This window comes from Eumetopias jubatus, unplaced genomic scaffold (assembly GCF_037043125.1).
Source record: "Eumetopias jubatus isolate StellerSeaLion01/CBP00866 unplaced genomic scaffold, mEumJub1_p1.0 scaffold_7, whole genome shotgun sequence".
In the NCBI taxonomy this organism is placed as follows: domain Eukaryota; kingdom Metazoa; phylum Chordata; class Mammalia; order Carnivora; family Otariidae; genus Eumetopias; species Eumetopias jubatus.
Window position 1 is genome coordinate 84,363,091 of NW_028274813.1, and position 26,455 is coordinate 84,389,545.

Sequence of the window (26,455 nt, forward strand, 5' to 3'; positions counted from 1 at the left end):
GTAAATCTAAAATGACTTTATTTTTTTTATTTTTTTAAGATTTTTAAATTTATTTATTTGACAGAGAGAGACAGCAAGAGAGGGAACACAAGCAGGGGGAGTGGGAGAGGGAGAAGCAGGCTTCCCGCCGAGCAGGGAGCCCGATGTGGGGCTCGATCCCAGGACCCTGGGATCATGACCTGAGCCGAAGGCAGATGCTTAACGACTGAGCCACCCAGGCGCCCCTAAAATGATTTTAAAATTAAAAGTTTTGAAAGCTATGTGCAGTGGCTAACTCACAGTAGGCACTTAATGAATGATGGGTGTTATAAGCAAATGCATTGCTTCCAATAGAGTTAAATCAAAGAAATATTTATTGTTGGAAGAGACAGTGATACGAAGCCATTAGCGGGCCGTTTTGGTGCTGGAGGAACCATTCCAATCCCAGATATTGCATGATGTTGGCTGAAATGTGTTATAAAAACTAGTTCTCTATCCTTGAAGAGACTTCTGGGAATTGAAATGTACAGCTCTTCACATGCTCGCTCCCTGCCCTTTGTCCTTGGGCCCAGATTGGATTTCTCCCAGATAGCAGGAGTTTCTACAGCTACACAGCTGAATAAACCTTGTTTTTTAGACCTGCTAATCTGAGAGGGGGTTTTATCCACAACAATCAAAGCAAAATGAATAGCACCTTGCACTCCGTGTGTTTGATATTCCCATCCTGCTAGGACAATAGGCTCATTTTAACACACGCTCATGTTAGTTACTAAGTTACTTGGTGAGACAGCCAAGGAAAGCAAGGTCAAGGGGTGTGTGGCCCAGAGACAGCTCCTTCCCCCCGGGGTTAAATAAGCCAAGATACTTTGATTACATTAGCAAAGCAGTAAGAAGGGTAAGAAATTTCTCCTCACATAGGGACATTTCATTCAACAGATAGACAATATATATTTATTAAAAGCTTTCTATGTGCTTAACCCTGACAGTGGAATGGGGACCCAGGGCCCAGCTTCACAGAGCTTACACTCTTATAGGGCAAACAGGAAGCTCAATGAGGAGAAACAATAAAATGTGGGTGGGTGCCGTGAAATTTCAAGATGGTATGGAGCAGTGGGCTGGGATTCAAACGTTTGAGGGTGGAGAAAGGAAACTTCTCCCACTCTGCTTTCCTTGTCATTGGTGAGTTTGAGACTGGAAGTCAGTCTTTTTAGAGGCTTTTTTAGTGTAGGCAGATAGGCATGCTCTGATTGGAGACACTGTGACCATGTGATCCTGAGCAGATTACACCTATCCTAGTGTTGGACACATGGGAAATATTCAGTAAATGCTCGTAGACCGAATGCTGATCTGCACCAATGAGTGACTCTAATGCAACCTGATCTAACCCCAAAATAATGTTAAATTTAGGTCACCTCTAACAACAACATTTGAGTGCTTAAGACAATCCTGGCATTATTTTAAGTATCTTACATAAATTAAGTTGTTTAATTTTTGTGATAACTCAATAACAGAAGGACTATCCACATACCCACTCTATAGGTGAGAAAACTGAGACATAGGAAAAAAGGAAAAAGTAACTCACCTAAAGTTCTACAGGCACAGCCAGCAAGCAACAAGCCCAGACTTTGAACCCAGGTGGTCAGCCTTTAGGAGTAGGAGTAAAGGTCCTTGGGCATTTCCTTAGGAGACAGGAGGACAGGCTGAGGGTCCCTACAAGCAGCAGCTCCAGACACAGGGCTCCTCAAAGCTGCAGCCCCAGCGACCATGAGCCTGGTAGTCCTCCCTGTTTGAGCTGTCACTTCCCACCTTCTCTCATAGCCTCTAGCCTTGGGCTGGTGAGACTGGTCACATGGGAGCCGGCAGAGCTACAGTCTAGGACAAGCCCCCACTGAGCCACACGTGGAATGTAGCCACCTCCTGACGGCCTGGGTAGTAGCTACCATGGGCACAACGCAAGGCGGTGGACACCAGGCACGCAGTTCCCTTCCCCAGAGCCACTTGTGTTCTTATCTGAGAGCCCTGAAACCAACTCTTTTGGAATGACATCCCCCTGGGGACTCAAGAGGCAACGCGATTCAGTAACCAATTTCACCTTCTGACTCAGACGCCTAATGTGGCGTGCCTGCACAGTCACTCAGGGGCACTTTTTGTAGCAAATTTGGTCCAGTATTTATTTGGGGGGTGAGGAGAGACAAGAGGGGTCTAGGTCAAGTGGGCAAGAAAGAGACAGGCATTTTTCTCAACTGCGGACTCTGCGGAATGGCATTTTCCACCCAGACAGTTCCACGGGACGCTGACACCATAACATTCTAGAAGAGATGCCAAACCCAACTGAATAATGTTCTGATAACCTAGAGTTTTAGAAAGTAAAGAGTATGTTCTCAACGATGTCTAGAATACCCTCCTAGAATTCAGGATCTCACATTCACCCTGGCTACCTTTTTTCTCAGTATTGTTCTGCATTCACATGGTGGCCAATGGGGGGACGATCCGCCTACGTGCCGACTCAATAACGCATCAGCAGTTCTTGGCTAATGTTCAGCGTCCAATCTCCTCAAATAATCCCCTTTCGTCTCCTGACGACACCAGCACTCAAGACAACGCGGGAACGTCCCTAGCCGGGTCCTTCTCGCTCCACCATGCCGTCTGGCTGCCACACTAGCCTCCCTGGCTCTCATACTCACAATCTTCCTTCATGTCTATTTTTAGTTTTCCTGGCTCAAGCTTCTCCAGGCCAGGGAAACACAATCCTCCCTCTCCCCTCTGCCTCTCGCTCTGGCGTGCGAGCTGCCGGCGGGAGCCCCCAGGTAAACACCGCCGCTGAAACCCTCTAGGGCTCCTGCCTCAGGAAAACCTCTGACTTCGGGATCACAGCTCGGCTTTTAGGATGGACAGAAGCTGGATGACCTTCTGATGGGCTTTAGCTTCGGGTGTGGATGTGGACGTTTTTCTCTCAGATGACAGAATCACTCCAACTTCCCCTTGGCTGTTGCTTCCTTCCCTTGCAGGTAGCTGGATCTTGTTTTCCTTAAAAAATCTTTTCCTTCCAAATTCGCCTGCCATGCCAACTGTCATTAGCGCATCTGTGGCCCCACGGACGGGGGCGGAGCCCAGGTCCCCGGGGCCGATTCCCCAGCTGGGCGAAGGCAAGACCACCGAGGCTGGGGGCGCAAACCCAAGTGGCATCTATTCGGCCATCATCAGCCGCAATTTCCCCATTATTGGAGTGAAAGAGAAGACATTCGAGCAGCTTCGTAAGAAATGTCTAGAAAAGAAGGTCCTTTATCTGGATCCGGAGTTCCCACCAGATGAGACCTCTCTCTTTTACAGCCAGAAGTTCCCCATCCAGTTCATCTGGAAGAGACCTCCGGTGAGTAGCTCGCAGGCTTGGGGTTTTTTTTTCCCTCCGAGAAGTCCTCCCCCTCAGCACCTCCCCGCAGCTCCACAGTGTACATGGGCAGGCGGGGGAAGGATCCTGGCAGCCCCGCGGGCTCTGTCCTCAGCGGAGCCCGGGCCCATTCTCACTCTCTTGCTCTCTTTTTCTGAAAAACATCTTGCTTTGCATAAAAGTAATGGGAACTCAGCTTAATTCATCCTATAAAAGTAAGTATCCCTTTCCCAGAATAAGTCTTTGTAAGAGTGCTTCCATTTCTCAGGCTAAAAATCATGATATTGTTCCTTAGCTTGTCAGTAGCCATGACTTTCTGCAACACAGAAGCCCTGGAAAGAGGAGAGTAGCCAGCAAAGACCACTTTTTCTAGCATTAAATGTTAGGATGAGAAGGAGAAATCCTAGCAATCATTTTTGTCCACATACCTCACCCCGCAAATGAGAAGGGCACACAGAGAAAGTACATCCAGAGAGGGCATGACAGCCCAGATTAAAACCCCTTCTCTTTAGGTAACTCTTCCAGCCTCCAGGTTTCATTTACAGTGGTCTATCAGATCAAAAATCCTACCCCCTACTCCCCTCTCTGATCAGACTTCCCATATAACTCTTATTCTTAATTCAAGGAATTTATTGGTCATCTGCTAGAGCCAGAAATTGGGCAATTGATTGAGGAGACAACAGTGAACAAGAAAGACAAAAATTGGGGCACCTGGGTGGCTCAGTCGGTTAAACAACCAGATCTTGATTTCAGCTCAGGTCATGATCTCAGGGTCCTGGGATGGAGCCCCACATTGTCGTCGTCGGGCTCCGCGCTCAGCAGGGAGTCTGCTTGAAATTCTCAATCTCCCTCTGCCCCTCCCCCTGCTCACTCCCCACCCCAAGTAAATAAATCTTTTAAGAAAGAAAAATAAAATTTCCTGCTCTCCTGGAATCTAGAATCCTGAAGGGAAGGCTGTCAAGATAGAACGTTCAAATGTTATGGGATCACAAGGCAAGGGGAGCTAACCCCATCCAGGGAGAGAACCCCCCCCATACACACACACACAGGAGATCATTGAACCTGAGGCCCAGTGCTATTCATTAGCTTAATCAAGTTACTCTGGGACCTAGTGCCATTGATGAGCCATGTTTTTCTTTCTAACCTGAGATGCAATGTCCAAGGCTCCTTTCCTCTCCTGATAGTTCTGTGGTAAGGCCTGTGACTGCCCTGAGGACCCTCAGTTTAGAAGAAAGGACTGGCAAGAACTTCATTCCGCAGCCCAGTCCCTGCCCTGCTGCTAGAGGACTGGGACATGTCACATCCCTGTTGAAGTATCTTCGATGACATGGTTCTCCCCTCCCCACATGCCATCAGACTCCTTAGCTGAGCTACAGGCCCTCCCACACAGGCCCCTGCCTACCTGTCCATCTCATCTTCACCCTCCCCCATTGGACCCCGACACATTCAGCTGCTCTGTTGCTCCAGATCCTGTATCTCAAGGCCTTTGCTCATGCTCTCTGTTTGGAATGACCTTGTTTTTATCTGATCTGCTCCCCCTCACCCTCTCTACACTGCTCAGGTATCACTTCCTTCAAGCTTTCACACGTCTGTTCCCCATCTGCTGAGAACTGGAACCATTCCTGGTCATCTCTGGACCCTCTTAGCCAGGGAAGAACCAGGCCCACAGTGGGTACTCAGCTGCTGGTGGTGAATGAAAACCCACAGCTGAAGGCATTGAGCATTAAGAGCTAAGGGCAGCCCAGCACTCCAAGGAGGTAGGGGTGTTCCTAAAAGCCTTTTTATTTATTTATTTATTTTTTAAGTAGGCTCCATGCCCAGCGTGGAAACCAACTCAGGGCTTGAACTCACTACCTGAGCTTGAGATCAAGAGTTAGACACTTAAACGACTGAGCCGCCCAGGCACCCCCTAAAAGACTTTTCTAATACTACTGCAGTGAAAAAAAAAATCTTACAAATGCCGTTTTTAGTGAAATCATTGGTGGATTTTAGTCTTAAAAGCTACACTTGCGTATTAATAAGAACAATGTAAGGGTCTATTATGCTCTAGGCACTACATCAGTCCTAAAATGTATACTGTCATTTTCAGTGTGACATTGGGGGCACCAGAAGACCTCTTTCAAACTGTGCCCCCACAACCAACACCCCTTCACGTACAGGTGAAGTGATAAAGGTCCAGAAAGGGCAATCACACAAGTTGATTGACATTGGAACAGTGAAATGATTCCAGAACTTTCTGAAGTGTAAAGCACTTCTTGGAGACCTCAGTTTCCCATGCATTCCATAGACATCGTAACCTTTACCAGGTTTGAGCAGTCTGAAATGGAGACTGTGTCCTAGGAGAGGCCCTTCCTGCTTTTACTATGTGAGGCACAGAATCATTGAAAGCCAATCTGAGTATTTCTTCATGATCAAGTAGTACATATTTCAATTGGATGGTGGTGGTGGTGATGGTGATGATGATAAGGGGAGAATTATTCAAGCCACCTATAATTCTAGTTAAGATGATGCTGTACTTTCAGCCTGTCCCTCCTCAAAGAAGGGACAGCCAGGCCCCCTGTCTAGGCACACCCATAATCTCTTCCCACTCACTCACCAGTGCTACCTCATTCTTTTCCTCCTCTACTAGGGAGTTTCATGCATTGAGTCTCCAGGCCAAACTGATTCCTTTTGCCCTTCCTTCTGTGATCTATTTCTAGAATCAGAAAGCAAACAAACCATACAACACTTCCCAATTGTTGAGCCAAATTTTCTTGATAACAAACCCCTAAACAGAAGAGAAACAGGGCCTCTGAGAAACTGATTACTCTTGCCCAATTTCATCAGGGAAATGCAAATCAGAAGCAATGAAATAGCACTTTGTTAGAACGGCTAGAATCCAAAAGACATAGAAGTAAAAATGTGGTGAGGATGTGGAGAAAAAGGAACAGTTGTGCACTGTTGGTGAGAATGTAAATTGGTACAGCCACTGTGGAAAACAGGTTCCTCAAAAAATTAAAAATAGAAATACATTATGATCCAGTAATTCCACTCCTGGGTATTTACCCAAAGAAAACAAAAACACTAATTCAAAAAAGCATATGCACCCCTATGCTTACTGCAGTATTATTTACAATAGTCAAGATATGGAAGCAACCCAAGTGCCCACACACACACACACACACACACACACACACACACTCGAATATTACTCAGCCATAAAAAAGAATGAGATCTTGCCGTTTGCAACAACATGGATGGACCTAGAGAATATAATGCTAAGTGAAATAAGTCAGACAGAGAAAGACAAATACCAAATGATTTCCCTCAAATGTGGAATCTAAGAAACAAAACAAATGAACAAATAAAGAAACAAAGGAAACACACAAACAAAAAGGCTCTTAAATACATTGAACAAACTGGTGGTTACCAGGAGGGAAGTGGGTTGTGGGATGGGTGAAATAGGTAAAAGGGATTAAGAGGTAAAACCTTCCAGTTATAAAATAAGTCATGGAACTGAAAAGTACAACCTAGGGAATATAGTCAATAAGATTGTAATAATGTTGTTCGGTGACAGATGGTGACTACTTAATGAGGTGAGCACTGAGTAATGTATAGAATTGTTGAATCACCTGAATGTTGTACACCTGAAACTAATATAACCCTGTATGATAATTATACTTCAATAAAAAATAATAGTCATAAATAGGGGCACCTGGCTGGCTCCATCGGACGAGTGTGCGACTCTTGATCTCGGGGTCATGAGGCCCAGGTCATGTTAGGTGTAGAGATTACTTAAATAAAAATTTTAAAATAGTGATAATAATAAATCATTACATTTTTCAGGTCAGGTCTTGTTACCACTACAAAATTATCTTTGATTTTTTTACAGACACTTAGCCAAATGTGCTTAACAAAATGTGAATCCTTAGTATGGCCGACTCCAGCTTTTCTCTTCATGAGGAGAATTCGTAAGGAAAAATTAGGAAGATTCTTATAATTACAGAAAGAATAATTTCTCTCTGGGGTGGACATGATTGTTGTTTAGTGGGGGGGAAATGCTAGTTTATTTACAAGAGGGAAGGAGCCAGAACAGAAACCCAAGTGGGGTGGGGGAAAAGCCACAGGGCAAGAGACCACACACCCCAGTGACATCCCTCCGCTTGACCTCACACCCAAAGCATCTTTTTTAAGATTTTATTTATTTATTTGAAAGAGAGCAAGTGAGAAAGCACAAACGGGGGTAGGTGGAGAGGGAGCAGCAGGCTTCCCGCGGAGCAGGGAGCCCGATGCGGGGCTCGACCCCGGGACCCTGGGATCATGACCTGAGCCGAAGGCAGACGCTTAACCTACTGAGCCACCCAGGCGCCCCAACACCCAAAAACATCTTTACTCACAAACTTGTGAAATGCCTGGGGTGAGTAAAAAGTAACTTGTTGGTAAAAGGAGGAAGTTAGTGCCTTCAGTTACACAGACAGGATGAGCCAGCACACCCAGAGGCCAGAGTGTGGAAAGCATGGTAGTGGGGAAAGAGAGAGGCATACAGAAGCAACTGCCAGGAACCCCCTGAATGCTGGTGGGGGGAGGCTTCTCCTCTCAGAGGCTATGAGGGGGGAGTTCCAGATCTCTGAGGAACTGTGAAGCCCCAGCCAACACCTGGAGAGTGCCCTGCTTAAGAGAAGCTGACACATGGTGCAGCCGCTGTGCAAAACAGTATGGCACTTACTCAAAAAGTTAAAAATAGAACTGCCCTATGATCCAACAATCGCACTACTGAATATTTACCCAAAGAATACAAAAACACTCATTCAAAGGGATACATGCACCCCTATGTTTATAGCAGCATTATTTACAATAGCCAAGAAATGGAAGCAGCCCAAGTGTCCATCCATAGATGAATGGATAAAGAAGGGGTGGGAGATATATATATATATGACTTATTCAGCCATAAAAAAAGAAAGCTTGCAATTTGCAACGACATGGATAGAGCCAGAGGGTATGATGCTAAGCGAAATAAGTCAGAGAAAGACAAATACCATGTTTTCACTCATATGTGGAATTTGAGAAACAAATCAGCAAATGGGGGAAAAGAGAAAGACGAATTAAAAAACAGATTCTTAATTATCGAAAACAAACTGGTGGTTACCAGAGGGGAGGGGGGTGGGGGGATGGGTTAAATAGGTGATGGGGATTAGGGGGGGCACTTGTGAGGTGAGCAGCAGGTGATGTATGGAATTGTTGAATCATTATACTGTACACCTGAAACTAATATTACATTGGATGTTAACTGGAATTAAGATAAAAATTTAAAAAGCCAAAACAAAAAAAAGAGAAGCTGACACTTGCTTTACCATTTTCACCCCAACTTCAAGTCTAAATAATCACCATCACAACTCTTAGAATTTTATTATATTCCCCAGAACACCAGGAAGATAGTATTAAAACTGCTCTCAAAAATTCCTTATAGGACGCCTGGGTGGCTCAGTCATTAAGCATCTGCCTTCGGCTCAGGTCATGATCCCAGGGTCCTGGGATCGAGCCCCGCATCGGGTTCCCAGCTCCGCGGGAAGCCTGCTTCTCCCTCTCCCACTCCCCCTGCTTGTGTTCCTGCTCTTGCTGTGTCTCTGTCTGTCAAATAAATAAATAAAATCTTAAAAAAAAAAAAAAGAGAAGACTATAGGAAAACCCGGGCTGTGTGCAGTGAACCCTCTGTTCCCAGGGCTAGGAGCCCAGTCGCTGGCTACGTAGCTTCTTCTCCCAGGGATATTACTTATCTTTCCTGAACCCAGCTCAGGAGGAGGGCTGCTTGCAATCTGTTTGAGGGTGTCCCCTTCTGTCAGACGTTTTAGAGAGAAGTGGGATCACTGGGCTGGCTACAAAGAGGAAGACCTGAGGGCATCCTGCAGAGTGGTTAAGAAAACTAAATTCAGGGGTGCCTGGGTGGCTCCGTCGGTTAAGCGGCTGCCTTCAGCTCAGGTCATGATCCCAGGGTCCTGGGATCGAGCCCCGCATCGGGCTCCCCGCTTTGCGGGTAGCCTGCTTCTCCCTCTCTCTCCCTCTGTCTCTCATGAATAAATGAATAAAATCTTTAAAAAAAAATAAATAGATAAATAAATAAATAATTAGGACTGCCTCCCCTTATATTCCACAAGACAGTAGTTCCTACTGACAGGAACAGAGATCTAGACATCATAGCAAAGAAGCTGAAATAGCTCATCAGTAAAATGCTGAAAATGGGAGGGGCAGGGACAGAAACAGCCAAGAAATGTATGAAAAGATGCGTTTCCCTGATTATGAATGAGGCAGAGCATCTTTTCATACATTCATGTATTTCTTGACCATTTGTTACCTCGCTGTCCATTAAATACCTGTCTTTGCTAGTTTTTCTGTTGAGTTTGTCTTGTTCAACTTGAATTGTAGGCATCTTTGGATACTGATTTTTTCTTGGTTAGATGTGTTATAAATATCTTCTCGGGGCGCCTGGGTGGCTCAGTCGCTTAAGTATCTTACTTCAGCTCAGGTCATGATCCCAGGGTCCTGGGATCGAGCCCCACATCGGGCTCCTTGAGCAGCGGGGAGCCTCCTTCTCCCTTGCTCTCTTTGTCAAATAAATAAATAAAATCTTTAAAAAATATATTTTCTCCCACTTTGTGACTTGCCTTTTCACTCTCTTAAGGGTTTTCTTAGTTTAAAAATTTAAAAATTCTTAATTAAAATCTCTTAATTAAAAGTTCTAAATTAATTCTTAATTTACTAGTTTTTTCCTTTATAGTTAGTGCTTTTTATGTTCTGTTAAGAAAGTTTTCCTTAGGGGCACCTGGGTCGCTCCATCAGTTAACCTCCAACTCTTAATTTTGGCTCAGGTCATGATCTCAGGTTCGTGAGATCGAGCCCCACATTGGGCTCCGCTCTGGGTGTGGAGCCTGCTTAAGATTCTCTCTCTCCCTCTGCCTCTCCCCCTCCACCCTCCACCTCCCACCCCTGCTCTCATGCATGCTCTCTCTCTCTCAAAAAAATTAAAATTAAAATTAAAAAAAAAGTTTTTCCCAAACCAAAGTCATTCTTCTTTATTATCATTTAGAAACTTAATTTTTCTGCCTTTATATTTGGGTCTATAATCCATCTAGAAATGATTTTTCTTATATAAGATTGGGATCACATTTTGTTGTTTTTCCAACTATTTTGTAATGTAACTTTTTAAACAGATCAAATGTCTACCAATGTGTGGTTCTGTTTCCGCAGTCTCTACCATGTTCCACTTGTGTTTATTGATCTATCTTTGTGCCAACTCCACACCTTGTGAGGACAAGTCCTGACATTCAGCAGAGCAAGTACTCCCAACTTGTTTTTCTTCTTCAGTATTGTTTTAACTATATCTGGCTCTTTGCTTTTCCATTTAAATTTTAGAATCAGGATGTTGATTTCCACCAAAAAATCCTTTTGGGATTTTCACTGAGATTGCATTGAATCAATCTGGGAAGAATGCCTGTCTTGACAATATTGAGTCTTCCTATCCATGAAGAAGGGATATCTCTCCATTTAATCGAGTCTCCTTTAGTATCTTTTTTTTTTTAAGATTTTATTTATTTATTTGACAGAGCATGAGTGGTGGGCAGTGACAGAGGGAGAGGGAGAAGCAGGCTCCCCACTGAGCAGGGAGCCCGATGCAGGGCTCCATCCTAGGACCCCAAGTTCATGACCCGAGCCGAAGATAGACATTCAACTGACTGAGCCACCCGTGAACCCCTCCTTTAGTATCTTTTAATCAAGTTCTTTGATAATTTTCTCCATAAAGGTCTTGAACATCCTTTGTCAGATTTCTTCCTAGGCACCTTTTGTTTTTGTTGTTTTTAGGAAGGGCACCTTTCTTAAAATTGTACTCAATTTCTCAGGCATAAGCATGCATTTGACTTTTATATCCAATATATTTGCTAAACTTAGTAATTCTAACAATTTAACTGTAGATCCCAAGTTATTTGTCTTAGGTTCTGTTTCTATATAGATAGTAAGGTCATTTGTAAATAATGACAGGACCACCCAGTACATTATGCACAACCGTATTCAGCAACCTAATTCCTGTTTTACTGCACTAAAACCTCCAGCATCATGTTAATAATAAAGGAGATAACAGAATCTGTCCAGCTCCCAATTTTAAAGGGAACTCAATCTTAGTGTTTCGTTGTTGGGTAGACTAGCTATAGATTTCTATGTCCTCATGTCTGGGGTATGTTTCTTATAAACTGCTTAGAGTTTAAAAAAAAAAAAAACCCATTCTGAAAACCATTGTCTTTTAACTGAAGGTTTTAGTCAATTTACACTGATTATGAACATTTATTATATACATAACATTATATATATATTTTATGAAAATATATTGGATTTATTTCTATCATATTAACCACAACCTTTCTGTTGATATTGCTTTTTAAATGTTCCTTTTTTCCTCATTCTGCCTTTTCAAAAATGTAATCAAACTGTTTTCTCAGGGCGTCTGGGTGGCTCAGTTGGTTAAGTGTCCAACTCTTGATTTCGGCTCAGGTCATGATCTCAGGGTCGTGAGATCAAGCCCCACATCAGGCTCTGTGCTGGGCATGGAGCCCACTTAAGATTCTCCCTCTCCTGCTCCCTCTGCCCCTCTCCCACATAAAAAAAATTTAAAAAGTGTTTTATTTTTTTTTCTTTCCACTATTTCGGAAGTTATTGACTATTTCTGTTTTTTCAGTGGTTGCCCTAAATGATTAACATACATTTCATCTTGACAAAGCCTGAAATTGATCAATAGCTTTATTTTCCTCATAAACAGTATGAGGACCGTAAGGCACTTTGACTCCAAGTACTCATAATTTTAGTTCTATATTGATTTTACAACCTTAAAAAATAGAAAATACTACAGTTTTTAAAACAGTCAATATTCGGTCAGATTTACACATTCGCCAATTTCTTTTTTCACTGTTCCTTCTTGAGTCTTAGACTTTTCCTCCTAAAATAATTTTGCTTTTTCCTAAAGGACCTTGTTTAGAAGTTTCTTTAGTGAGTGTCTATTTGTAGTAAGCATTCTTAATTTTTATTTGTATAAAATTTCCTCTCATGACATAGTTTTCCTGGGTAATCAGTAATAGGTTGATCCTCATTAATATCTTCTGGCTTACATTATTGCCAAAATGAGTCATTCTAATTGGTGTCCCTTAATAGGCCATCTGCCTTTTCTCTCTGACTGCTTTTAAGATCTCCTCTCTATGGTATTTGCAATATCTCTATGATTTGTCTCAACATATATTTCTATATATCTTTCCTGTTTAGTATTCACTGGAATTCCTGAATATGAGGATTGGAGTCATTGCTCAATCCTAAAAATTGCCTTAGAATATTAATTCTTTTCATATTTTCTATTATCTTCTTCTGAAACTCCAATTAGATATATGCTGAACTTACTTGGCTCTATCCCAAGTATCTCTTAACCGTTTTTCTCTTTCTTTTTAAAAAATTTCCCATATCTTTGATTTTCTGTGTGATATTCTAGGTGATTTCTTCTGCTCTCCCTTCTAATCAACTAATGCTCACTTCAACATCACCTAATCCAATTATTAAATTATTAAATTTCAATGTGTGAAACTTAATTGGATTCTGGTTCAAAAAAAGCAGCTATGGGGCGCCTGGGTGGCTCAGTCAGTGAAGCGTCTGCCTTCGGCTCAGGTCATGATCCCAGGGTCCTGGGATCGAGCCCTGTGTGGGGCTCCCTGCTCAGCAGGAAGCCTGCTTCTCCCTCTGCCCCTCCCCCCACCCCCGCTGTGCTCTTGCTCTCTCTGAAATAAATAAATAATTTTTTTTAAAAAAGCATCTATAAAAAACATTTGGAGAACAACCGAAGAAATTAGCATATGGATATAGATCTTGGATAACATTAAAGAATAATAGTTAATTTTCTTAGTGATAAGGGCATTACAGTAGGTAGGAAAGTGCCCTTGTCCTTAGGAGATGCCTGCTGTATCCCAAGTATACTTCTAAGTATGTAGGTGTGCAGTGTCATGATACTGTCAACATTCATTCAAATGGTTCAGCAAAAAAAATAAAATCTATATATACCTATATAGACAGGTAAAACAAAGATGGCAAAATGTTAACAATAGTTGAATCAAGACATAAGCTCTATGGATGTCCATTCTTTAAACTTTTCTGTAAGTCAGAAATTTTTCATAATATAAATATATAAATAATATAAAGTAGAAAACTATGAGAGTAGAAATTTAAATTTTTAATAGCTGGGTTAAATATAAAATCAAGGAAATCTAGTACGTAGAACAAACAAAAATAGGAAAATACAATAAAACTAGAGGAGGTTTAACATCTGATTTTTAGAAGTTTCAGAAAAAGAAAGGAAAAAGGAAGGAAGGGAGGAAGGAAGGAAATAATTGAAAGGGAGAGAGATGTCAAAGAAATAATATAAGAATATCCCAGAACTGAGGGCAAAATCTCTATATTGAAAGGAGTCACTAAGTGCTCAGCAAAGAATTAAAAAAAATAAACTCATACCAAGGCACACAAATGTGGCTTTTGGAATTGAGGACGGGAGGAATAGGAGGGAAGGATAGAAAACCCGAAAAGCTTTCAGAGGGAAACAAGAGGTCACACACAAAGGAATGTTCATCAAGTTATACCATACTTCTCAACAATACCAGATGCTAGAAGCAATGAAACCATGACTTAAAATTTCTGAAGGAAAATGCTTTTCAACTTAAAATACCTAGCCAAATTCTCAATCATGGGCAAAAGTAGAAAACAGAGTTAGCTGGGCAAGGACTCAGGGGGACTGACCTCCCACGCACCCTTTCTTACAAAGCTGCAAGTTGTTTGCCAGTCCAGTCAAGGAGTAAACGAAAGAAGAATTAAGATCTGGGAAATGGAATTCCACCCAGAAAGGCACACTCAGTCCCAGGCCACAGCTTCTAACCTGGAGGGCAGCCAGTCCAGTCTGTAAGGAGAATGAGGCTGCAAAGGAAGGCCTTGTGGGGAGAGCAAAGGAACCACTAGGTTATCTGATGAGTTTAAGTATTTGGAGAAACTGCTACTGAGGAAAAGTATTGATAGATACATAGAAAATCAGAAAATTATAAAGAATAAGAGAAAAGAGACATTTCTACAGAAAGGACTCTACAGCATAACACTTAGCTAAGAAGTGAACAATATTCACCTAATCATACTCAAGTAAATTCAGAATTTTAATTTTACCAAAATTTGTGACATAACTATTTGGGGAAGATGGTGGGCAAAGCATAATGTGAGAAGTCTAAATCTCATTTGTCAAAACAGGAACTCTGCTGATACTTTCTAAAAATAATAAATTAAAGGGGCGCCTGGGTGGCTCATTCGTTGAGTGTCTGCCTTCGGCTTAGGTCATGATCCCAGGGTCCTGGGATCGAGCCCCACATCGGGCTCCCTGCTCGGCGGGAGGCCTGCTTCTCCCTCTCCCACTCCCCCTGCTTGTGTTCCCTCTCTCGCTGTGTCTCTCTCTGTCAAATAAATAAATCTTTAAAAAATAATAAAAATAATAAATTAGGGCCACCTGGGTGGCTCAGTCAGTTGAGTCTCCAACTCTTGGTTTCAGCTCAGGCTGTGATTTCACGGTCCTGAGATCCAGCCCCATGTCGGGCTCTGCACTCAGCATGGATTCTGCTTGGGACTCTCTTTCCGTCTCCCTCAGCCCCTCCCCACTGTGCTCTCTCTCTCAAATAAATGAATAAATCTTAACAAAAAAAAGTAAAGAGAGATCCATGATAAAAGACTGGACTCTTAAAAAATAATAATAATAAATCAAAAACTAATAATAGAAAGATATTATTTAGGGGCGCCTGGGTGGCTCAGTCGGTTAAGCGTCTGACGCTTGATTTCGGCTCTGGGTCATGAGATCAAGGCCCAAGTCGGGCTCCACACTCAGCACAGAGTCTGCTTAAGATTCTCTCACTCCCTCTCCCTCTGCCCCTCCCCCCACTCACTCTCTAAATAAATAAACAAATAAATACATAAAATCTTTAAGAAAAAAGAATTAAAAGTAGCTGTGTCTGAGGAGAGGGATTTGCTGGGCAAGAGACTGCTATTCCTCTATGTACCTTTTGTATTGTTTGATTTTTTTAAAACTTTGCTCATGTATAAATGTAATAAAAATATACTTATTTCTTAAAAGAACTGGCCTCAAAAATTATATTGAGCTATTACGGTACTCTGCAATGCTAATGTCATGGATTCAAACCCCAGTGGACATAAGAATCTCCTGGTATGCTTCTTTAAACTGAAGAGTCCCAGACCCCTACCAAGAATATGTGAATTCTTAGGTCTAGGGTGAATCCTGGGAATCTGCTTTTTAAACTGGCATCCCAGGTGATTCTGATGCGGGTCGTCCAAAGGGCACACTCGGAGGAGCCCAGAGTAGGTGCAGGCCGGCAGGAGTCAGTGACTGGACAGGGGCAGCATCCCCCGAGGGGGCAGGCTGCCAGGCCCCGGGCTCCACCTGCATCGGCTCCCAGCTCTCGAATTCGAGTTGTCCATCGAAGCATGGTGAAACTTTGAAAAAGCTGAGCTTTCTTGTGGATGTAATTCTGACACACATGTATCCTTCCTTCCCCACCCACGTTCTCTGCCTCAAAGTTCCTGAATTTGTAACCGTGGAAGTCTGTCTGTTGCCACAGGGCCTACTCTAACCGGGACTTGCGTTTGAGGTTGCGTTACCCACCCTCCACAGATTAGAGTCCCTGAATGGCCAGTCAGGGTCTTTGGGGGGATGGGGCAGGGACATCAGGAGAATGAAGGCTTCATTAACCTCAGACAATGGCTTGGAGCAGATTCCTTCTATGCATTCAGCAGCCTGTATAGGATTAGTGTATACAGCATGTTTCGAAGGCCCCATGCTGTATCCCACTGGCCGCCAGTGTCAAAGGCATGAATGCCTTTTGCTGAGGCAGGGTAAGCCTCTCAGTAACTATATTTTTTCTTTTTAAAGAAAGAATCCCAGCAAGGCCGATGGAAGTACCCTAAGGGTCTCCAAGCCATCGTGGCCTGTCCTGGAGCTGTCCCTGGCTCTCTCGCTCCCCTTGCTGGCTCGCTCTCTGGCTGGCATGGTGCTGCCCCTTGACCGTGGGCTCAGGGGCCTCCAGCCAAAGCTGCTGACTCTGACCACGGCCTTTCTCTGGGCTGTGTTCATTTGCATCGCGCTGCTGAGGGTGGAGGAGCTATATAGGCTCCGGCCCATTCACGGGAGGATTAGGCCTGGACTGAGGGCGCAGGGGGAGAGAGGCCGCAGTGAAGGCCCAGCTCCTCTCCCTGAGCGGTCACCATGCCCTACCTGCTGCCAGGATTCTTCTGTGACCGCGTGATCAGGGAGCGGAACAGGAGAAATGGAGAGGGCACCGTCACACAGCCCCTCAAGTTTGAGGGGCAGGATTTTGTTGTTCTCAGACGACGGTGCCTAGCTCAGAAGTGCCTCTTTGAAGACCGTGTGTTCCCAGCAGGTGTTCAGGCCCTGGGCTCCCATGAGCTGAGCCAGAAAACCAAGATGAAGGCCATCACATGGAAAAGGCCGAAGGTAGGGATGGGAGGGACGGACGGGGCTTCAGGACTCAGTTCTTGGGGACAGGATGTCAGGTGGTCCAGAGCCTTGAAGCTGAGAATCCACGACCTGAGCAAGTGGCTTATCAAGGTTCTCTGACCCATGTGCCCCCAGAAACTGGATATGTTATTTTCTATTCCTGAACTAGAGGTTATTATAACCCTTTAGAGGTCTCTGAGCCTGTAAATGTTTTTAAGAGAGCTAATGCGCTGGCTTCAATTCGTAGTAAAATAGTAAGGCATAATTGATGATCAAGTCTTCTTGAGGGCAGGTATTCTGGGGATGGGAAAGTGGAGTGGCTAAGAGCCCTGAGGCTCACAGTTGCAAGGAGAATTCCACGAAAGGTGGTGAACAGTTAAGAAACAGCGGCTGTGGGAGGCTGGAGACGCCTTGGGAACCTTGCGCCTAAGGCTGGCTCATTAGGGATGCGCCGCTTCTGTTTAAACAGAAAGGTCCGTGCTGACCAGCCAGGCTTCTTACAATGCAATATGGTGCATCCACATTTAGGATTATGTGTTTTCTCGGAGAACTGCCTCCTTTATCATTATGTGATGCAACTCTTTATCCCTAATATTCTTTGTTATGAAGTCGGCTTCGTCTGAAATTAATACAACTACTTCAGCTTCCCTCTGATTAGTGCTAGCATGGCATATCCTTCTCTAGCTACCCGAGTCTTTATGTTTAAAGGGAGTTTCTTGTAGACAACATAAAGACGGGTCTCCTTTTTTATCCACGCTCACAATCTCTATCTTTTCATTGGCGTATTTAGACCATTCCCGTTTAAGTTATTATGATGCGGCTAGATTCCTATCCACCCTGTTTATAACTGTTTTCTGCTTGTTAACAATTGTTCTTTGCTTCTCCTCTCCCCCCTTCTGCCTTTTCTAGTAATTTAATATTCTTTATGATTCCATTTTATCTCCTCTCTTAAGTGTGTACCAATTATACTTGTTTTAATGTTAATGGTTATGCTACAGTTTCCAATATACATTTACAACTAATCTAATTCCACCTTCAAATAACACTATGCCATTATATATGCAGTCTAACACTTTATAATAGGAAATGCCCAGTTCCTCCCTGGCTTCCCTTCATTCATTTCACCTGTGCATAAGCGCATTACTCAACACATTTGTTATTATTATTACTTTAAATAAAGTTATCTTTAGATTAAGAATAAGAAAAATCCAAGTTTTATTCTACCTTCCTTTATTCCTTCTCTGAAGCTCTTCCTTTCTTTATGTAGGTCCAGGTTTCTGACCTCTTACCATTTTCCCTCTCCCTGAAGCACTTCTCTTAACGTGTCTTGCAAGGCAAGTCTGCGGGCAATAAATTCTCTGTGGTTTTACTTGCCTGAGAAAGTCTTTATTTCTCATTCAGTTTTGTTTTGTTTTGTTTTGTTTAAGATTTTGTTTATTTATTTGACAGAGAGAGACACAGCGAGAGAGGGAGCACAAGCAGGGGGAGTGGGAGAGGGAGAAGCAGGCTTCTCACGGAGCAGGGAGCCCAATGTGGGGCTCGATCCCAGGACCCTGGGATCATGACCTGAGCCGAAGGCAGACACTTAATGATTGAGCCACCCAGGTGCCCCTCTCGTTCAGTTTTGAAAGATAATTTCTTGCAGATAGAATTCGAGTTTGGTGGGTTTTTCTTTCATCAATTTAAATATTTCAATCCAGGGGCACCTGGGTGGCTCAGTCAGCTAAGCATCCTACTCTTGATCTCAACTCAGGTCTTAATCTCAGGGTCATGAGTTCAAGCCCCAGCATGGAGCCTACTTAATAATTATTTATTAGTTTTTAATAATTAATTAATTTCAATCCAGTCTTTCTCGCTTACATGGCTTCTGAAGAGAAGTCTGCTGTAATTATTATCTTTGTTTCTCTAGAGGAAAGGTATTTGTTCCCTCTTGGCTTCTTTCAACATTTTTTTTGTCTCTGGTTATCTGCAGTTTGAACACGATATGCCTAAGTATGGTTTTGTGTCATTGTATTTTGCTGGTACTTACGCCATTTGGTGTTCTTTGAGCTTCCTGGATCTGTGGTTTGGTATCTGTCATGAATTTTGCAAAGTTCTTGACCATTGTTACTTCAGGTATTTCTTCTCCTCTGTTTGCTCTTTCTTTTCCTCTGGTATTCTGGTTATGCCTGTGTTTCACCTTTTGAAATTATCCCACAGTTTTTGGATGTTCTGCTCTGGTTTTTTTGGCTTTGGGTTTGTTTTGTTTTTTCATTATTTTTCCCTTTGCATTTCACTTTGGGAAGTTCCTCTTGTCTCACCTTCAGTCTCATTGCTTTTTCCCCTTGTCTTTATCCAGTTTGTGGATGAGCCCATCAAATATATGTTATAGTGTTTTTTATTTACATCATTTCCTTTTGATTCGTTCTTAGTGTTTCCATCTCCCTGCTTATATTACCCATCTTTTCTTGCACATTATCTACTTTTTCCATTAGACTCCTTGACGTACTCATCATGGTTATTATAATAATAACGATTCCTGCCTGATAATTTTGACATCTGTGTCATATCTGAAACTAGTTCTGCTTTCTCTCTTCACACTATTTTTGTTTGCCTTTTGGCATCCTTTGTAGTTTTTGCTGAAAGCCAGACATGTTGTTTTCAGTAATAAGAAGTGAGATGGATAAGCCTTTGCCATGAGGATTTATGTTAGGCTGACTGGGAGTTGTGCAGTGTTTAATATCTCTTGTAGCTGCAGGGGCCAGAGCCTTCAAATTCTTCTAGTATTTTTGTTTTGCCCCTCACCCCACCCTCCTCTTGCCTTTGGACTTTCCTAAGTACTCCTTCTCAGGGTTTGCACCTAGAAGCTCTTTGGCTCTAAGTGGCTGTTATTACACTGAAGCCCTGTTGATGGGGTGTTAAGGTGGGAAGGGAAGTGTTCCATAACCTAATGACTAAATCTCCATCTTTTAATGGGCCTATGTGACCTTCATACACATTTCCCCATTGGTATAGCGTTTTTTCCCCTTCTTAGGTGAGAAAGGAAGGTTGGAGGGGGCTGGAAGGGGCACAGTGCCCTTCCCCCAACTTAGGTACTGGAAAAGAGGGGGATCTCTCTTAGACCTTCACCATGAGAACTTGGTGGGATTTTTGGAGGTAAAATCCATGACAGTATATGTGGGAGTGGGGGAGGATCATCCCAAGACTGTGGCCTCCAGAAGTTTCTTACTCTCATGCTAGTCTACACTCAACCTCCAGAAATTCATCAAAATTACCAGTTAAGTGTTCCCACCACTTCATGGCCTTGGCAGCTTCTGTTCTAGATAAGCACATCTCGGCTGTAACTCTCTAGTTTCACTTGTGTCCATATTTCAGGGTGGTGGATTGCCCTGCAACCTCAGTTCTCTAATGCGTCCAAGCAAAGATGCTGATTTTCAGTTTGTTCAGCTTTTTCTTGTGGTAAGGACAAGGGTGATGACTTGCAAGCTCTTCACATGTTGGAACTGAACCAGAAGTCCTCCACATATATCTACTTTAGCCCATCCTTTTAAGTGTATGTTTCTATGATTTTATAATGCACAGTATATGTTAGGACAATCAATATACACATATACAATTTAAAACCAATAAGAATATTTACATAGGGTTGCATGTTCAACATATTTTACTGATGGAGGTAAACAATAAAAGTTTGGAGTCACTGTGCAAACCATGGTACCCAAGAACTGAGGAAATGGTCATCTGTTGCTCATTGCTGGGACTCCATCATTGACAGATCCAGTCTCCAGGCTAAATTATAGCCAAAGGAAGAGCTAGAAATCTTAGGTCCCCAAGTTAAAATGACAGAGCTGGGACCATTTACCCTTTGTTCATATTAGCCAACATAAACAGGTCTCAGACCGTCTACGGGGTATTTACATAGTGTTTTTAAGTAAGGAGAGAGGGAAAAGTAGGTGGTAGGGCGGGGGTATCTAGGCAAATCAGAGCTTGTTTATGAATTAACCTTCAATAAGCTTGGTAACTGATCCTCACCAAACAGACATCTTTTACGAGGACAAACAGTTAAGAGCCTCTAGGTTGTGGGTTTCCTGGAGGGCAGGCAGGGATGATTTCCCATTTTTATTGTACCCTTAATTCCCCCAGCTCTGTACATACTTGGGGGCTCAATTAATGTTTGGTGAACTGTAGCTAAGGTGGTGTTGAAGGTAAATGTGGTATATTGGGGAATCTACTACTGCAAAAAACCTAACTCCATTCCAATACCTGGACCTCCAAATAGATGGACGAGATATCAGAGTAGTTGCTGCTGCCTTTCCGCGTAGCCAGGCCTGGAACTGGTGGGCAGGAGGATGATGAAGCGTGCCTCTGAATGCATATCCCAAGGAGAAGCTAGACCTGCAACAACTAAAAACTGTAGCTACAAGTTGGGTATTTGAGTCACTATATAATATATTCCTTATAGCAGGGGCAGAACATCCAGTAGTCAAGGGTTTCAGTGGGCAAGTAGGAGAGGCCCAACTCAAATTAGCTTAAACCAAAAAAAAAAAAAAAAAAAAAAACCTCATAGAATTTGAATGTTCAAGGGTGATGTTGGATTCAGACACACCTAAATCCAGCCCTCAAACCTTGTCATCAAGACACAGCCCCTAATAGCATCTATCTATAGACCTATCATCTGTTTCTCTATCTGTCCCCACCTCCTTTCCCTCCCCCCAGCCCCATCTGTTTCCTCTGAGTTGGCTTTAGTCTCAAGCAGACTAACTTCGCAAGGGGCAAAGGTGTCACTGGCAGCCTCAGGCTGACCTTCTACCAGTTTAGCAACCATAGCAGAAGAATGTACAGTGGACTCTCGTGTAAGCTGCCTGGGTCCACTTATACGTGGATTTTTTTTTTTTATAAATCCAGTATAGTACTGTAAATGTATTTTCTCTCCCTTATGATTTTCTTTTTTTTTTAAAGATTTTATTTATTTATTTGAGAGAGAGAATGAGAGATAGAGAGCACGAGAGGGAAGAGGGTCAGAGGGAGAAGCAGACTCCCCGCTGAGCAGGGAGCCCGATGTGGGACTCGATCCCGGGACTCCAGGATCATGACCTGAGCCGAAGGCAGTCGCTTAACCAACTGAGCCACCCAGGCGCCCTCCCTTATGATTTTCTTAATAATATTTTCTTCTCCCCAGCTAATGTTATTGTAAGAATACAGCATAGGATACATATAACATACAAAATATGTGTTAAGCGACTGTTTAGGTCATCGATAAGCCTTCCAGTCAAGAGTAGGCTACTGGTATTAAGCTTTTAGGGAGTCAAAAGTGATATGTGGATTTTTGATTGTGCAGGGGTCGATGCCTCCAATCCCAGTGTAGATCAAGGGCCAATTATATATATTTTTTCTCAATAGTTACAACAAAAGTCTTAGTGGATACCTCATTGACCCAGATTTGGTCATGTGCCCATCCCTGAACCAATCACTCTCACTCACTAGTTGCCCCTACTATATGTCTAGAGCTGGGTGAAGGGGGAAGCTCACCAGAAGGGTGTGATTTGACAGTGGAGCTGTTCCCCAGTGAAAAGGTGAGGTATAACCCTGGGAGAAGGGGATTTTTCAAGGAAGCAAAACACTGGGGAGACCAAAAAACATGTTCGCTATCCCTTACTTGGCTTCTTTTTAAGAGGAAGGAGTCTTGGAGCACCTGGGTGGGTCAGTTGGTTAAGTATCTGCCTCAGGTCATGATCCTGGGGTCCTGGGATCCAGCCCAGCCTCAGGCTCCCTGCTCAGCGGGGAGTCTGCTCCTCCCTCTCCCTCGGCCCCTCCCTCACTGCTTGTTCTCTCTCACTCAAATAAGTAAAATCTCTAAAATAATAATAATAAAAAATTTTTAAATTTTATTAAAGAGGAAGGAGTCTTGGTCTGGAATAATGAGTTTTACCTTGCCTTTGTGGGAAATGGTTTTTAAAAACCACAATCTGGGGGCGCCTGGCTGGCTCAGTCAGTAGAGCATGTGACTCTTGATCTCGGGGTTGTGGGCTCTATCCCCATATTGGGCAAGGAGCCTACTTAAAAAATAATAATAAAATCTTAAAAAAAAAACCCACACACAACACAATCTGGATGTTGATGTTCTCTTTATTACCAGATTGTTAGTGCTTCTAGTTTTTTGGGGGGATTTTTTTGGTGGGGGTTGTTTAGTTGTTTTCAATGCAGAGAGATAGGAAATATTTTCTTAGGAAAAAAATAAATCATGAGTTATGTTTATATATCTAATTCAACCCTAACATTGCAGAGTTGTTACTTAAATCATTTGATTTTATAATATTACATATTTTCTCTTATGGTAAAAAAAATCTTGGTACCTAATGACATTAATATAAGTTCTTATTTATCATATAGCATACAGGTCAAACTTTTGAAATAGTGACATTATTATTATTTATGATTCATATTTCTTTATGATTTGGGTTTTTGACCTTAGGATATATCCCAAAAGGAATAAAGAGTCAAAATATTACATTTTAAGTCACTTGAAATAATTCTTTTTATGTGTGTGGTCATGTCACCAACTTGATACGCAGTTAAGCTCCTTTGCTTCAATTTGCTTTCAGCTTTTACAAACTGTTTTTTTAAAAATTGTCTTTCTTGGGGCGCCTGGGTGGCTCAGTCGTTAAGCGTCTGCCTTCGTCTCAGGTCATGGTCCCAGGGTCCTGGAACTGAGACCCGCATCGGGCGCCCTGCTCAGCGGGAAGCCTGCTTCTCCCGCCCCACTCCCCCTGCTTGTGTTCCCTCTCTCGCTGTGTCTCTCTGTCAAATAAATAAAATCTTTTTTTTAAAAAAATTGTCTTTCCTTTAATTTTGGCTTTAAGAAAAAAGTTTTTTTAAGTAGGGCTCCATGCCCAACATGGGGCTTGAACTCATGACCCTGAAATCAAGAGGAGCAACACTCTAGGGACTGAGCCAGCCAGGCACCGCTTGGCTTTTAATTATGTACAAATTTACTTGGTTCCTAAGTCAAAACTCTTTTCACTTATATTCAGTTTTACTTCCATCCCTATTCCCACCACGTTATTCCCTCCCTCCCCCTAGAGGTAACCTTTTTATGAATTCTTGATTGGGGTTTATCCTTCCATTGCATTAAGAGTTTCAGACAAGAGGTGCATACGGTGTGACCTAAGCAAGACTTTGCATCCAGTAGGAGGGAGCGATCCCCGAGCGCAGGGAGCTCCTACTCACACGGGTATATGGAGTTGTCATGGGGGCTGGTGTGGGGAGAGAGACACGCGCACACGCACAAGGAGATACAGAGCGAGAGAGAGGGCTGGGTCACAGGGATAGCAAGCCTTCTTCAAGCTCTGAGGAATGGTGTTAAAACCAAAACAAAGAATCTACAATTATTTCAAAATTTTCGGAGTTAAAAAACAAAGCGTAAGTCATAGAAAGAAAAAACAAGAGCGCCCTCTGTTGGCCGCTGTTGGGCTGCACATAATCTGTAGTAGCTGAAAACTGCCGGCCGGGGCGGTTGCGTACTGGGTTAGCTTGAGGAAATAAATGTGCCCTGGGGCTCCCTGATCTCAGCTCTCAGCTCAGGTCTTGATCTCTTAGAGTCGTGAGTTCAAGCCCCGAGTTGGGTGCCATACTGGGTGTGGCGCCTACTTAAAAAAAAAAATGTACCTTCAACTGACCAGGGGGCCTGCAGGGCCCACATCAAATTTCCTCTCTGCTCTCCCCAGCTCTCAAGTGCTACAGACCCTGCTGACTCTAAATATCTATGTTACCACATCTTGGCAAGAAAGATCTTTATTTTCCTTCCTGCACTTATTTTCCCAGCATAGAAAAAAAAAAACAGCCATGCTTGCCGTTGTCCCTTGCCAAAGATATGACAGTAATGACATTGCCCTAACTCTCAAGGTATATCCTTACATAGATAGTATGTCCGTGTGTGGGAACAATGTAGAACAATGGGAAAAGGAGGCATGTTTCTGGCTTCCACCACTTATTAGCTGTGTGTCCTTGGGTAAATTCCTTAACCTCTCTGAGCCCTGGTTTCCTTGTCTGAAAAATAAGAATGATAGTATCCAATTCACAGCCTGTTTTGGGGGCTTAACTGAGCGGTGTGTACAACGCTCCTGATGTGGGATGTCAGCACAACATTACATAAGGAGCCTCAATAAACAATAGCTCCTACTACTGTCATTATTTCCTTTCTGTTTCACAGGAAATTTGTGAGAATCCCCGATTTATCATCGGTGGAGCCAACAGAACGGACATCTGTCAAGGAGATCTAGGTAGGCAAGTCCCCTGAGATCATATCCAGCCAAACAATCAAGGGGTGATTAAAAGGTGTGGTCCCTTTACGGGAAGTAAAGGGTCAATAATCTGGTTTTGGTCTTAATGCGTTTTGGGGAGGAGGCTTTTCTAACACTACTTCATGCCCATGTATGTATGTGCTGGTGATGGCTTCATTTACTTTCTGTTCCTCCCACATCTCTCATCAGTTCTTTGCCTCCTGTCACGGGAGCTATGCCTCGTTCTGCAGCATCCTCCCTAAAGTCTCAAGGACACTTGCGCACCCCACTCCGCAAGATAAAAGCCTTGCTTTTAACTGTACCCACTCCCTTAAAAGAGAGCTCTGAAACTCTGCGCACCAAGCACGTCCCTGGAATCTATATGGAATCTGTATGCACATGGAAAGTGCACTTGTAACTCACTCTCTTGTTGACAATGCCCCAGCGTCACTCCACATGAAAGGAGTCTTTCCACAAAGATGGCAGTTGCCATGGGATTCACGTCCAGTGTTCTGTCTGGGTGGTCAGCTTGGCTCTTCCACCAGACCTTCCTCTCAGGAAGTATTCTCTCCGGTGTGGACTGCGGGAAAGCTCTGCGAAGCAAAGTTCGAGAGAACATCAACAGGCATAGTTTAAAACTTGCGGGGAAAGAGCATCCAAACCCAGTGAAATGAACTTGGCTTATTTGGCCCCAGAAAGAGAGGCTGAGGAGGTTTTCAGTATCTGGGTTCCTGCACCCGGGGGAAGGCTGCCTACAGAGCCCTGGGCAAGCTCATAATCTGGACCTTCTAACAGAAACTGTTTCAAAGGAGAGGCTTGCTTCTTCCGGGGGCGGGGAGAGATGGCGGCGGGGAGGGCTGCTGGCCACTCTTAGTCTCCCCTATGCAGGCTCAAGGATGCCATCACATCTGCACATCCAAACAAACCCATCCTCCTTAGAGGGCAGCTCTGTGACTGCGAGTGTACCAGGCATGCCCCCTAGGCATTCTCTCTCTCTCTCTCTCTCTCTCTCTCTCTCTCTCACACACACACACACACACACACACACAGCAAAATGACTACACACCATGCTCTGCCAGAAAGGAAGTTCAGGGAATAAGAAAATATCCCCACCTCATTCCATTGTGAGCAATGTCTTCATGCCCCCTGTAAAGTGGTTGCAGGGCAGCTGCCTAACCGACTTTCCTTCCAGTACCAATGGGCTTGGCCAATGGCTCTCAGATGCTCAGCCTCCCCCGAAGGGGAGAAATGCACTCACGTTGCAAAGGTCTGGGC

General features: G+C 43.4%; 1 protein-coding gene across 4 annotated transcripts in view; it reads left to right on the top strand.

Annotated features, from left to right (window-relative positions):
• Positions 1-3,040: 3,040 nt before the first annotated feature.
• CAPN3 (calpain 3) overlaps positions 3,041-26,455 on the top strand; it is a 46,536-nt gene continuing 23,121 nt past the window's right edge. For 2 of the 4 annotated variants that reach the window (XM_028094486.2, XM_028094487.2), the window contains exons 1-2: positions 3,041-3,349; positions 25,111-25,180. In XM_028094486.2, the coding sequence (XP_027950287.1) occupies positions 3,041-3,349; positions 25,111-25,180 (379 nt within the window). Of the gene's footprint in view, positions 3,350-16,215; positions 16,920-25,110; positions 25,181-26,455 lie in introns of those variants that run through there. The other 2 variants (XM_028094485.2, XM_028094479.2) reach the window with 1 other exon arrangement.